The following is a 13,715-nucleotide window of genomic DNA, read 5'->3' as shown; positions in this document are numbered from 1 at the left end:
GCGATTAAAGTTTCTGACTGCTTTGGAGAGGGCCTTCAAAGAGGTGCTGTTCTGCAGTTGTGTTCAGCCCTAGCGTTGTAAATAGCTGGGTGAAAGAAGAAGTGGAAGCCAGAGAAATGTGGCTTTTTAAGCAATTTGGCACAGCAGGGTGGGTGTCATTATTAGATATCTAAAGACTTCCCTATTTCAGGTGTCTGTTTTAAACAATAGAAGTTCCTACATGGAATGGGTCTATCTTAATCCCTACAATCTATATTGCACATAAAATTATAGCTGTTTTGTAATCTCTGAACTCCTGTTGTAGGAAATCACGGAGTAGCTTTATGGTAACTGTGATGACACATTTAGCTCTAAAGACCTAAAGACACAATGAATTTTAACATGGGTTTAAATTGGAAAGCTTTTTTGTAACGCATTTCCTTATATGTAGAAATAGTAGTCAATGTAGTCAGTTTTAAAACTGTCATATGTCATCTTTTAGAATATTTAGAGGAAGAATTATTTTGGAAAACCTAGTCCTGAAAGAAAAGTGATTTGGGTCACTGAGCTGAACATCATCATTTCTGATCATTACAGAATAATATTTCTTCTGAAAACCCTACTGGACTAGAACAGTGTTTACCTGTGGCAGGATATGTTGCTGAGCACTGTGGAATATTATATAATAAGACTATGGGTATGATGAAGTCATGGGTATGATGAAGTCAAGATAATTGAAATTGATAAGAATATGGTTCATGATTATGGGCTTTCTGTTAATTTTGGAAGGCCTGGCCTGAGGCCTGGCTTTTTGGGCTCAGTTAAAATTATGTGATTTTTATTTTAGCATTCCCATGATTCAGAATTCACCACGCAAAGCAGATGACGATGATGTGCACGCAGTGACTTCAGACACCTCATCAGTGCCTTCCTTTCTGAGGACTAATATATTTCCTCATTTATGGCAATGCCAATCTGATTATAAAGGTTCATAGAGTGTTTCTCAGATGGCCATAGCACAGACAGAGTTTGTGAAACTGTCATAGGGGAAAAAAATAAAGCTTTTTTGCCTTAAAATTTGTAAATCAAAGATGAGTTCGAAAGCATCTATTTTTACCTTAATAATACAATGATTACCATCACCAGTCACTTAGCAGAGACTAACCCCTCACAATAAGTATTGTTTTCACCACTGGACCACTTTGTCTCTTTGTTTCACCCAGCCTGTTAACAAGGAAGCTCTCCTTTAATCAGTGAGCAGCTCTTTAGATTGAGATTGAATTCAGTAGGCCAATTAGGGAAAATTGTATTTAGAGATTACAGTGGGGGACTAACATAAATGTAATAGATTTTCAGAACTTGAATCACAACATGTAAGGTTGTCAATGTCCTTTAACCTTCTATATTCCATGTCCAAATCATAATTCACAAGTACTGTATGTTAAATAATACCACACCTTACTTTCAAGAAAATAAGTTTTATATTTCAGCCATAAAAATATGCAAAATATATTACTGTTTATTTTTAAGATTCAAGTCCTGTTTAATATCATTTCATTAGGTTTGAAATTGAAATGTTGACGTTATCTGGATTTATTCTGACTTCGGTAATACAAAGGAAGAGAAAAACAATGTTGCATTTTAAGCTGCTCTACATTCTTGAAATTGGCAAAGCTAGACAAAGCAAATGCTGTGGCCTAGATTTATTCCAACCTCTGTGAACAGCAGCATTATATGTGGACTGTAAGTTGATTGTCACTTGCTTATAAAAAACAATCCCCTAGGTCTTTTTCATAATAGAACTGCATAGAAATACATATCTGTGTTTTAATATCAACATGCACTGGGTTTTCTATGTCCATCTTTGAAAAAGCCCTGTGGTAGTGTTGTTTTGCAGCTGGTGTGATGTGTTCTTGACACATGAACAAAGTCAGCCATGGGCTCGCATTAAACGCATAGGTAACCCTTCAGGTCTTATGTAGACTTGGGCTGCTTTTTATTACAGTCAATTTCCTATAGGTTTCTGGGCATTTGATGATAGGTTCATGAATAAAACACACATTTTCCCATAAATTATGGATAGCTGTGTCCCCCTTGACTCTCTTATTTTAGCAGAAACCATGTGTGCTTAAATGTTTTTCTTTCCTTTTTTCAGAGGATGTTAAAAAGCTTTTGCAGTACCATAAATAAAACATGACATGCCTGTTAATTTTTAGGTTGCATTCTCTAAAAATACATTTAATTTAGTAAATTTTGAAATGGTCTGGTATTTTTTTTATAAAACAGTGACATTACACTTGATATCTAGCCTTTGTCTTACCTTGATTAATCCATTTAATTTTTTTATGCTTAAGGCTGTTCAAACTGTAGCCACTTAGCTGACAATAATAAACTTTTAAATGTTTAAAACCCAAACACGATGAATGAATGAATTAATTCAGGCACCAAACATTATAAATTATATGATTTTCACTGGATGTTGACAGATCATACAGAACACATTTTTATAGTCTTTACTGCCACCTAGTGTTAATGTATGACATAAATCCTGTAATCATATGAATTGTATTGAGAGGGTTTCACAAGTTAAAAAAACAAAGATAAGAGAAAGAGTAATAAGAGAAATAGTGTTGAAAATGCTGGCCTCCACACTGGCTCCAAAAATTGTTTAAGTTTTAGAAGCTGTCATTTTTACATGAAGGGAAGTCAGGGAGGAAGTTTATGTAAAGATCTGTTTACCAGGCACAGAACTGGATTCAATCTGCTTATACACTGCCAGAAAGAACCATCTGGATTTCATCATCTAACAGCATACTATTACCTCACATTTACAACGTATCTGGTGCGGGAGTTGCGATTTAACAGTGGATTGAAGCACTGTTAACCCAAACTGTTTAGAGAGTGCTCAGTCTTTATTTCAAGAGATATAACAGTGTCACTTCTATAAATAAAAAAACATGAATTGCAAAATAGTGATTATGGTTAGCGTCCTTTAATCTTTATTGCTGCATTACATAAACTACCCTTGTATTAATACTGTGGGTGCTCTTAATTTGATTCTTATCTACAGAATAAATATAGTAGAACCAAATGGAATTTGGAATTGGAGGATTCTGTACTATTAATAATTTTAGTGATAAGAGGCATACTGTAGTTCTGATGAGAATTAAAATTACATAACCTTTACAATTTACTAGGCTGAAAGAGTACAAAAAGTAATGTAACATTTTTACACGCTGACATTTTATTTTCTTAAAGATTATTATTGTTGCTGAGGCCTTCATCTAGACTGGCAGATGAAAACTAGATGGATTTTTGCTGTGTTAAAGAAAAGCATGCAAAACACTTACCCAAAAAATCCAATTCATATTATTGTTGCACGGCAACTGTTTATCATTACATGCCAATGTTGCTTTGCTTTATAAATGGTACTGTAATCGAAAGGGCATTGTATTGCCTTCTGCTCGATGTGGAGTTCGCTGTTGAGAGCTGTGGGTCCCTCAATGTGCAGTACTGTAGATAGTTAAGGATCTTCAGCGTTTAACACAAGAGTGTCGTCTTTGCTTTGCAGACTGTGCAGGCTGTGGCAGAGACATCAAGAATGGCCAGGCACTCCTGGCCTTGGATAGACAGTGGCATCTGGGCTGCTTCAAGTGCAAGGCCTGTGGGAAGGTCCTGACTGGAGAATACATCAGCAAGTGAGTACTGAGTGCTTCCCCACTATTGGCATTGTTTCTCTCGGTTTTCCATGGGCATTTCACACTTCGAAATAAAAAGCATGCCATGCATAAACAAGTTTTCTTATGGCCATCTAGGTATTGAGAATGTACTTTATCAACAAGACCACACTAAACGTGCTTCCATTAAGTTTTTATCTACAGTATATGTAGCAAAGGTGGCATTTATTTTTCTGGCTGTGTATTCATACTATAAAGTAAATGTTTTTGAGTAAGCCGTTGTATTTCACATATTTTGCCATGCTTGTCCACGTTTTAATAATAGTATCACAGGGCTTTGGAAGAAACTCTTTAAGTGCTGTTCAGCAGTATCCAACGGTGATACACTTGATAGCAGGAAACATTAGTGAGGAAAAACACAGCACGTTTGTGAACCAGGAGTAACTGTAAATTATGCATTAACAGCTTGAGTGAAAAGATGGGTCTTTAAGCAAGTCTGAAAATGTCAGCAGTCACAGAATCTCCAGAGTTAAGGGATTTGGGCTGTGAAGTCAACAGTTGTGGTGCTGTTCACAAAATAAAGTCTCTCACCCATTGCATGGAACCTGGACATCGGCAAAGGTGAAGACCTGAGTCTGGAGTTCTCAGATTACATTCCTTGTGTTTTAACATACTAGACTATACTCACCAAGAATTATCTCGGTAAATCATGTGTTAAGGGCAATCTTGATAAACCACATAATTAAAAGTGTAATATAGCCATATGACGCCATACTGTAGTTACCACTTGGAGATTTGCTGTAAAATGTAAAGGAAAACCATGGTAGAAGTACGACGTTTGCTTGTAAATTTCCATGATTAACCATAAATGTGTCATTAACATGGTCTGCCTCTTAGAGCCTCAAATACAAGAGACTTTCGATTGTTCTCACACAACATGTTTTGTGGCAAAGTGAATCAACTGGCCCGTCTCCAAAGAACATGTAGGGTTACTACAACCCAGTAGGTGGTGCTATTTGTCTTCATTTGTTTTCTCTCTTGTGAGCCACTGATAACTTTCTCCACGTAACGGATTCCTGCATTATTTAACAACATGTATGATGCAGCATCAAGCTCAAAGCCTAGCACCAAGACAGGAGCAAGTGGTAGCTTGGCCTTGATTCTTGACTAAACAAAAAATGGCAATGCCCCAGGCATGAAAGGGCTTTGCTATTCCTACTTTGTGAAAGGTTGCCCATTTTAATATGGCAAGCCTTTGAGCTTACTTTTTCTTTCAGATTTAAGTCCTTTAATTTTGCAGTTGGTTAACAAGTAGTCCCTTAAGTTGTTGTGGAAAATCGCCACACTTTCTCATTGTTTGCTCCTCTACACAGTGCTTCTAAAGCAACGTGAGACATGTATGACTTGCAGCTAATCTAATTGAACCTAATTTCTAGCAGCGCCATGGTGATACTCAGTTCCTTTGTCTCCTATAAAAAACATAAATATATTTTTGATCTAACACTTCTGTTTTCACATAACAAAGTACTTTGGGGTTACTGTAGATGGGCCAAACGGCCTCCTCTCATTTGTAACCTTTCTTATGTATTTTTCCAGCAATCCCTTGATTCTAACCTTTCATCTTTAGATGAATAAATTTATTTAAAGCAAACCAGTGCCATGCTAGGTGTTTTTAAATGCATTGTTTCCTACTTAGCTACTGTATGTTGAAAATTCCCGTAGGCCCAGTTTCTGAGAACTATTGTCTTTCCTTCGTAGGGATGGTGCTCCTTACTGTGAAAAGGACTATCAGATTCACTTCGGAGTCCAGTGTGAGGCCTGTCATCAGTTCATCACTGGAAAAGTCCTTGAGGTACAGTTAACAGCTCTTGATACTTTATTCTGGCGGTTATTGGTTACATTCTGTATTTAAAGGGTTCAGATGTTTAGGCCTTAATGAACACACAAATAAAAAAGGTAAGTGTACTGTAAGTGTAAGGCAGTACGTGTTCAGTATGCAGTACAAGATACTCTAACTTGAGGAGTTTTTGATATAGAGTAATTTTTTTATATATAAACAGAATAGGCAGCTAATTGGAGAAAAAAAGACAAACAGCACTAAAGATATTTGCAGGTCATTGTTTAATCTGAGGTGGTAGTGGCTGATAATGCACACAGTACTGGCTTTGTGTGGTTCAGTGGAACACTTCTGGTCTGTGATAGTCTCCAGTTTGGCAGACTAAAAATAATACCATATTTTTGACTCAGCTTATGAAATTCACCAGCTTCCAATGTGCATGAAATATTATATTCTCAACTAGATAGTTCATTTGTTAATCAAAGGCACCTTTGGCTTTAATGGAAAAAAGAGTTTAAACAAATACTATGTGCGTAGTATGGTTTCAGTTCATCCCTTATATTTGCATGGTAACTTAGTGCAATTAACTACAAAATGTACCTTGTATTCTCGTGATTCAGGTGAAAGAAAAACTGGTTGATTTCCCCTTTGTCTGGAAATGAACTCTTATGTGTTGTAATTTGTGTCTTGGGCAATATTTGAACATTGTCTTTTTAATTGAGCAAGTGTACGCACATACAGGAAGCTTGAATGTGAAATTTCAGTAACCAGAAATAAATTGTGCATTGCATGTGAAGTGAATTGCACTTCACTCCTTTTAGGACATCAGAGAAAGCTTATACAATAGCAGCTATAACATCCAACACTGAATCACTTTCTACCATTTTGCAGTTATTTGGCTTATGTTTTTATTCAAACTGGCATTTATATCCATTCATACAGCTACATATTTTAGATAGTTCAAGTAGATAGCTGCATCAGCGTGTGTAGGCCTCCAAGGAACACATAAAGGTTTATTCCATGCTGAAAAGAAAAACACAACGTTTCGGCTGTGGAGCCTTCTTCGGGTGTGTGCATATTTTACTAGAGCAATCTTATTAAGTACCTTGTCAATCAGTTATCTGCTAAGATTGTACTAGTGTTATAAGGTTTAGAAAGAAGAATCCTCTATTATTGTGTTGCAGATTTTATAGTTTGCAGGTTAATTTTGCAGATTTCTACAAAACCCATAAAGCTGTAAATGTAACTCCTAGACTCCTAAAATAGTGGTCAGAATGAGATTTTGAATACTTCAATATACTCGTATTTGTTAGCTAGATTGCAGTGGTCTTTGCGACAAGTAACTTATTTTTCATGTCCTTTTGAAACTTCTACGTATTTTTGAAGTAGATGAAGCTAGGTTGATCTATTAGTGTCAAAGCAACTTGTAGACTGAAAAATGGCAGTCTTATGGAACCTTTTCTAATAGGTACAGATGACAAAAAGCATCTGAAAATACTCAATATAAATCCGAGGTCAGTATGTACTATTGTACTGTACCTAATGAAAGTGTTGAGGTACAACTGGGTAAGTCATTAATAAACACTAAAAGATCCACACGGTTAAGAGCACATATAACACAGTATAACAAGAACATATGTTGATTGATTTTTTGCAGAAATGGACTTTGTTAAATGATCATGTAGTCTGATGAAGCCATGTTTTTGCTAAGGTGACAGTTTCTGTGGCTCTGAGCCAGGACTCTTATGGGATGTCTGGATACCATTATCTGAACAGTCCCACTGAAGCTCTTTGACGTTACAGCCTTATGGAGCGAGATAGGCTCAACCTGTGGAGGGAGGAAATTCCCACATCCTGTTTTGTTCTCATTGCAAAAGAAATGCAACAGAGGGACAAGGCTGCTGCCCTTTTGCAGCCTTTCCTGGTGGGATTCTACAAGAAGTATGGTGGCGCTGCTGTAATATGGACTATGGTCTTTCTAAGGCCAGCACTTCATGTCTCATTTCATGTGCATCTTCAAAAAGTGTTTACTGTTAGAAACAAGCAGACAATAGTCCCATGCTGAGAAGTATAAAGAACGAAGAAAATAATACAGTATTTAACCTTTCACTTTTTCTGTATGGATATTAACAACTTGTTGTTCCTTTGCAATCCACATGCTGAAATGTTACTGTTACATTTTTTTTCCCTATATACTGTATAGAAAGAAATGCAGGAGATGTGTTTGTATCCTTAGACCTATCCACATTGGAGTTCTTTAGGAGTGGGGTTGGAGATCCATTCATATATGTTGTAAATATCTATTATTTGTAGTTATAAGTTCTTTGTATTTGCAGGTGTTTTGCAATTATTCCTTTCTGGAAAGCATCTGTTGAAAATACACAAAAAGCTAGCTCCCTAGGTTTTTAGCTCTTTTTTTTTAGCTTTGAAGCATTTTCAGTTAAATGTTTTTAACTCTGTTTTTTAAAGACCACATTTTAGTTTCTAATTTACAAATAAACATATCAGTGTCATCTTGTATAAGCTTAAGACCTTAAGTGGAAAATTACCTTTTGTCCTGGGATGCAGACAGTGATTATTGCTAGCATGGCTGCATCTACTTAGCACTGCTAGTTTGGACACAGTAAACTATTAGATTCAGTTACAATATTATTGCTGGTACTTCAATATAAATTTCTGAGTTTTAAAGAAAGTGAAATAGTATTTCCTTTTTAACCAAAGGCTATTTCAATTGCTGAAAAGCCTGTGGGCAATAAATATCCACAATGAAATAATGATGAATAATGAATAAAACATTATTCATATTTCAAATTGCCTGGAAAATGTAGGATACACTTTACTACCTGCCAGTGGTCTTAATATAATGATCAAACATTCCTTGAACCAGAAATAGTTTGTAGCTGGCATTTAAAAACTTTTTCCCATTAAACCACTGAAATTTGTTAATGAAAGCAACTTAGTACTTAAGTGACAACCTCTATTTAAAAATTAGCCATTGCACAGATTTTATGTCCTGTATATTGATTTATTAAATTATGTTTAATTACTACACACTCTGTCAAGCTCAAGAATATCTTTATATAAATACAAGAATCTACCTATTAAGACCAGAGCATGTGACTGATGAGACACTTCAGTTATTAAACAGGTGTTTGACTAAACCTTCACAAAACAGTATGAAACAACCTTATACATGTTAAAAAGTTGTTTGTCAGCAATACCTTTTTATTTAAATTTCAACCAGCAGAACATGTTGTAAGGGCTTTAAACCTGTTAAGCTGTTATTGTTATTGTTATTCACATGGTGAATCGCAGGAAGGAGTATCATGTTTATGTTCTTAATACATTTCTGTGAAAGTGAATAAAGCTTTTACTATATTATCTATTATATTATTTTCTATAATCTTATTTTATAACATCCCTGTTTTTAAGGCATTGTCCAGACAATACAGAGCAAATTCTCTGGCAGATTGTGAACCAGTGCAGGACACTTGGGTCAGCCCAAGGGCTTGCTTTCACAGTCCTGTGGCTATTCAGGAAGCAATGAAGTTCCAGTCTCCGCAGTGTAGAACACTGGCAGTGCTGGAAGTTGGGGTAATGTAAGCAAGCATTACAATACATAATGTTTGAAGTTTGGCCAGCTGTTTATCTAAGATTATACTAACTAAAAAAAAAAACAATCCAAAGACGTCTTCAGTTAAGTCAGTTTAACAGGACCTTTTACTCAAGCACTGTCTAGATGTCTTAATTTTAACATAGTTTGCTCTTACCTGCATCCAATGTAGTGTATTGTCCATAATAAAAGACAGGAGCCCAAAATTTTAATTCTGTAACCAGATGACCATTTAAACTTGGTGGCCATTTGATTAATGCTCTTGACTTCTGAGGTCAGTTCAGCAGCTTCTTAAGTGGAGTTACTGTGGGACAGTGAGGTACAGTAGAGCCCACCCAGTGTATTTATCCTCCTAATGCCTATGGGATTACAGAACACAGTATAATGCTTCCTGTGGGACTAGTCATACTGGCATTGAGAGTCCTGCCAGGGATGTGATCAGCAACATACCCTCATTCCTCATGCAATAAGCAGGTGCAGCTAAGGGAACTGGGCATGAATGAATATAATCACCAGTGTGATATTTTTGAACCCTTCTGATTCATTCAGTTATTCCACCCACATTTTTTTTTTTATTCCACCCGCAATTGCCACCTCTTTGGTTGGGTGCCATTTTATTTTCACTTCGTTTTCTAACAGAAGTTAGTTGCATTTTGTTTTTCAAAGATGTCTATAGATTTTCCATGGAATGCTGATAGACAATTGGCCTTCTGAAAGCAGGAAATATCAGACAGGTAGAATTAAATCCTTGTCATCACTAGCTGAATAACACAAATGCTTTCTATTAACGTAATGAACACTATATGGAAATTAGTTGTGTATTTCAACAGTATTCAAAGTACTTTTCTGCTATCTTGATTACATGTTCAAACTTTTCTCTTTTAACTTTCAAGGTACTCCTTTCTACACTACTTGCATGGCCTATTTTATGTGCTTAACAGATACAGGGAATATGCATGAGGCATTTGAACATGTCTCTGTGACTAAACTGTTGCCTTTCCTTGTTGTTCACAGTTTTCCAAACAATTTCTGGTATTTCAATTAGAAAATGCCTATATACCACAATACAAATGACAAACAATTTTTGCATAGCATTTAATGGAAAAAATGAAGTTGTTCAGGGAGAAAGTTTTCACTTCCCTCATATGTTAACATCTGCCTCTTTGTAGGCTGCAGCTTGATCCCAGGAGAGGGAAGCCTGTCTGCTCTATAAAGCAACAGTCACATCAGCATGCATGAGTACTAAGAAATGGTACCTTCCCATTACAAGTAAATAAAAGAACTCCCCTCTCTTATAGCAGTGGAATAATCCAGTGGTGACTGGAACATGTTAAAATTGAATAGGTGGAGAATGAGACTCTTTTCCTACTAGGTTTGTAGGCAGTGGTTGTTTTTTTTTCCTTTCTGCAAAAAAGAAGAAAAGCAGAGAACAGGCTTGGCTGTTAAAGCTTATGTAGGGTGAACCCTGAGAACGGGTGAGCGACATCTAGGCGGATTGTGTTTCAGCACACAATTTGGTGATACACAGCTTCAGCCAGTGAAGAGGAAAGTAGAGAAATCCTGCAGAAAGGTAAGGGGTTTTGATATGCTAATTAGCAAAGCATAGCCGCAATTTAGGTGGTGTATACTTTTATTTATACTAAATATAATGGAAAACATAATACACAATAACAGCATTATATGTGTTCTTTGTGTACTGTACAGAAAGAAATGAGAAATTCTCCACTATTTTTCTATGGAATTAGGAAAAAATTCATTTTCAATGTAATTTTCATAAATAGGGAACGCAGTTTATTTGTTCCAATATTCACATGGTATATACAGAATATATATTTAAATCTTTTAGGCAGATTGTAGTTGCAGGGATCAGCTATCTCTTCTGGATAAACATCTTAAAGATAACAGAAGGTGAACAACAATAAAAATAAAGAATCTCTGCTGAGAATCTGTACTGATAGCATACTGTACGTAAGATGGGTAAAACAGTAAGCCGACAGGTGCTTGAGAACACCGGAAAATGTAGTATTTTCCACTACAGCAAGTGATTCATGTTCTTCCCCTCATTCTGTAGCTGTAGTAGTCTTAGCACAATTTCAAAATGAACTGAAGGTCAGAGCCACGAGTAGGAGTGTTATTTCTAAAGGCAAGAAACACTCTTGCCTGTCACTGTAATTATCCTTGCATGAATATAGTAAGATTGTAATTTTTCAAGGCTGTGATTCTGAAGGAAGTTAACAGCAGGGATAAACTGACGCTGCTTCATCTAGAATATTTCGGTGTCAGGCTTTGAAGTATTAATGAGAGGTTATTTGTTTATTTGGGTTGGATTAAACACACAGCTGAAGGAGAGATCTGAGGATGTGAACATGAAGCTCACTCTCTGAAGCACTCCACTTCTGTCAAGCTCGTTGAGTAGCATGTCTACTTCTGAAATGTGTCCAGTCTTGCCAAAATTAGAAGGCATGCAGTACAACTTGTGCAAATGCAGTCTTGTCTGTGGGAGTGGTAGTTTGTGCTTCTGTGCTGCAGGTGCTGTATCTGATGAGTTGAACAATAGTTTATTTAGCCTTGACATTAGGCTGAAAGAAGTCAGCACTCAGACGTGTTGAGGATGGAACACAAAAATAAGAAAGTGAGCCCATTTTGCATTAACATGTCAGGCATGAAGATTAGCATAAGAAGTGACACTTAAGGTATAAAGATACTAACAACTTTAGAGAATAACACTTGACACACCACTTCCTGTATTATTTGATTAAAAACATTGATTGCAGTAAATAGATCTCATCATCTTTGTAAAACTACAAGCTAGTGTTGCTGGATTGTTGCATTTGGTACACTTTGAATTATGAAACTAAAATTCCTGATTTCCTTCCCAAACCTCATAGTGTGTCAGCTAGTCCAGGAATAAATCATTTTGACCTCTACTACTGCTTACTCAATTCCAAAACATCTGTTGTTGCACTTGTATGTTATTGTTATGTCAGTTGTCAGATACTGTACATCTAGATCTATCTCAAATGCCTTTCCTCAATTTTTTATGAAATGATTTTTCCTACAAAGTACAACTGTCACTTTTTCTTCATTAGTCTTAATATACTATAGATAAAGCCTGATGTACAGTATCAGCATCATCTTCATTCATCCACAGTTGAAAATATCAGTGTATTCTCAGGTCTAATGTAAAAGTTTTTTTTTCTCAGAACATTTTTGCTACAAATTGAGCTGAACCAAACTGTTAGCTCAATAAAGCTATTAGAATCTCCGCCTAATAAATGACTCATGATGAAAATCACAAGACGCCTGTTAACTTAAATCATGTTACATCAGCCCCAGCTGCTGCTCATTCCAAAACACTTCAGAGATGCTTGCTTTCGATGATTTAATCTTGTCCCTTGGAACACAGTTAAGAACATTAGATGGTTACAAACAAGAAGAGGGCATTCAGCCCTTAACGCTTGTTGATCTCAGTCTATCATCAAGCTGTTTCTTTAGGGTTCCCTGGGAAATGTCTTAAACTTATATGACTTGGCTGACTGTTCCACACCCACCACCTTTTATGTAAAAAAGTTCCTCCCTTTTCTGTTCTAAATACACTTTTTTATAAAGTTTAATTGAGACCTTGTTTACTGCTGAGCATAAATAAAACTGTTGGATTGATTTTGTCAATACATTGTCAGGATTATGAAAAGTTGAAATGTCCTCTCTTCAAAATTGATAAGATTCAGTTATTTAATCAGTGTGTAAGTTTTGGTGGTTGCTGTTTGAAAACTTTGAAGGCTGAGATGTTCTTATAGTGTTACAACCAGAATTGCACACCGTCTTCTACATGAGGTCTAACAAGTACATGTTTTTTTTATCTATACATATGTTATGGCAAATTGAAGAATTTCCTGCTGAGCAAGACACTTGCATGAGCAACCTGGGTCATGCTTGAATTACCACTTTGTTCACACTGTCTCCACCCTGAATTAAACTTAGGGTTGCTAGTAAAGAGTTTAGCATTACTTCCTTTGTTTACATTCCACACCTCTCATTACATGATCTAGCATTTTGTTGGTTTTCTTTTTGCTTGATTTTCCACAGGACAATGAACAGGATGGTGATGAGTGAACATAAAATCAGTCTGGCATCACTAACCTCAGTGCCACCATATTTATAGAGTACATTTGTATTACCTGCATATATCACCTTGCATTTGTCTGCTTAAAAGTGTGCTTGACAGGTGTCTTGCAAATCTTGAATCATGTCTCTATGTTTTTAATTTGAAGCCACCTGGCCCATCTACCTTGTTTGTTAGGACTGTAGCTTTTTAGTTGAAGGATGTCATCCAGCCATTTCTTCAAAGATGCCAGAAACTGGGCTTCAACAACATTACAGGGTAACTTCTTCCAGACTCCTACAACCCTACTGCATCTGTAGTTTTTGTCACTGATCCTGTTTTTGGTTAATTTGCAAATGTATTAAGTTTACTAATTAAGCCAGTGTGAAGATCACAGGTATACTGTAAGTTCTAAAGACTGTTTGTTGCAAAGTCAGAGGGTAGCTTAAAAAGTACAAAGTGAAATATTAATCACCTTTCCATATCATTAGACTTGTTGGTACAGAT

The 13,715-nt window shown here is 36.2% G+C and overlaps 1 protein-coding gene across 29 annotated transcripts in view; it reads left to right on the top strand.

Moving 5' to 3' along the window:
* ablim1b (actin binding LIM protein 1b) overlaps nt 1-13,715 on the top strand; it is a 165,298-nt gene that overhangs the window by 96,863 nt on the left and 54,720 nt on the right. For all 29 annotated transcript variants that reach the window (XM_069189247.1, XM_069189236.1, XM_069189234.1 and 26 more), the window contains 2 exons: nt 3,551-3,677; nt 5,415-5,508. In XM_069189247.1, coding sequence (XP_069045348.1) covers nt 3,551-3,677; nt 5,415-5,508 — 221 coding nt within the window. The remainder of the gene's footprint in view (nt 1-3,550; nt 3,678-5,414; nt 5,509-13,715) is intronic.

This window comes from Lepisosteus oculatus, chromosome 4, assembly GCF_040954835.1.
Source record: "Lepisosteus oculatus isolate fLepOcu1 chromosome 4, fLepOcu1.hap2, whole genome shotgun sequence".
NCBI classification, from domain to species: domain Eukaryota; kingdom Metazoa; phylum Chordata; class Actinopteri; order Semionotiformes; family Lepisosteidae; genus Lepisosteus; species Lepisosteus oculatus.
The sequence above is the reverse complement of the archived record's forward strand: the minus strand, read 5'-3'. Positions and strand labels throughout refer to the sequence as shown.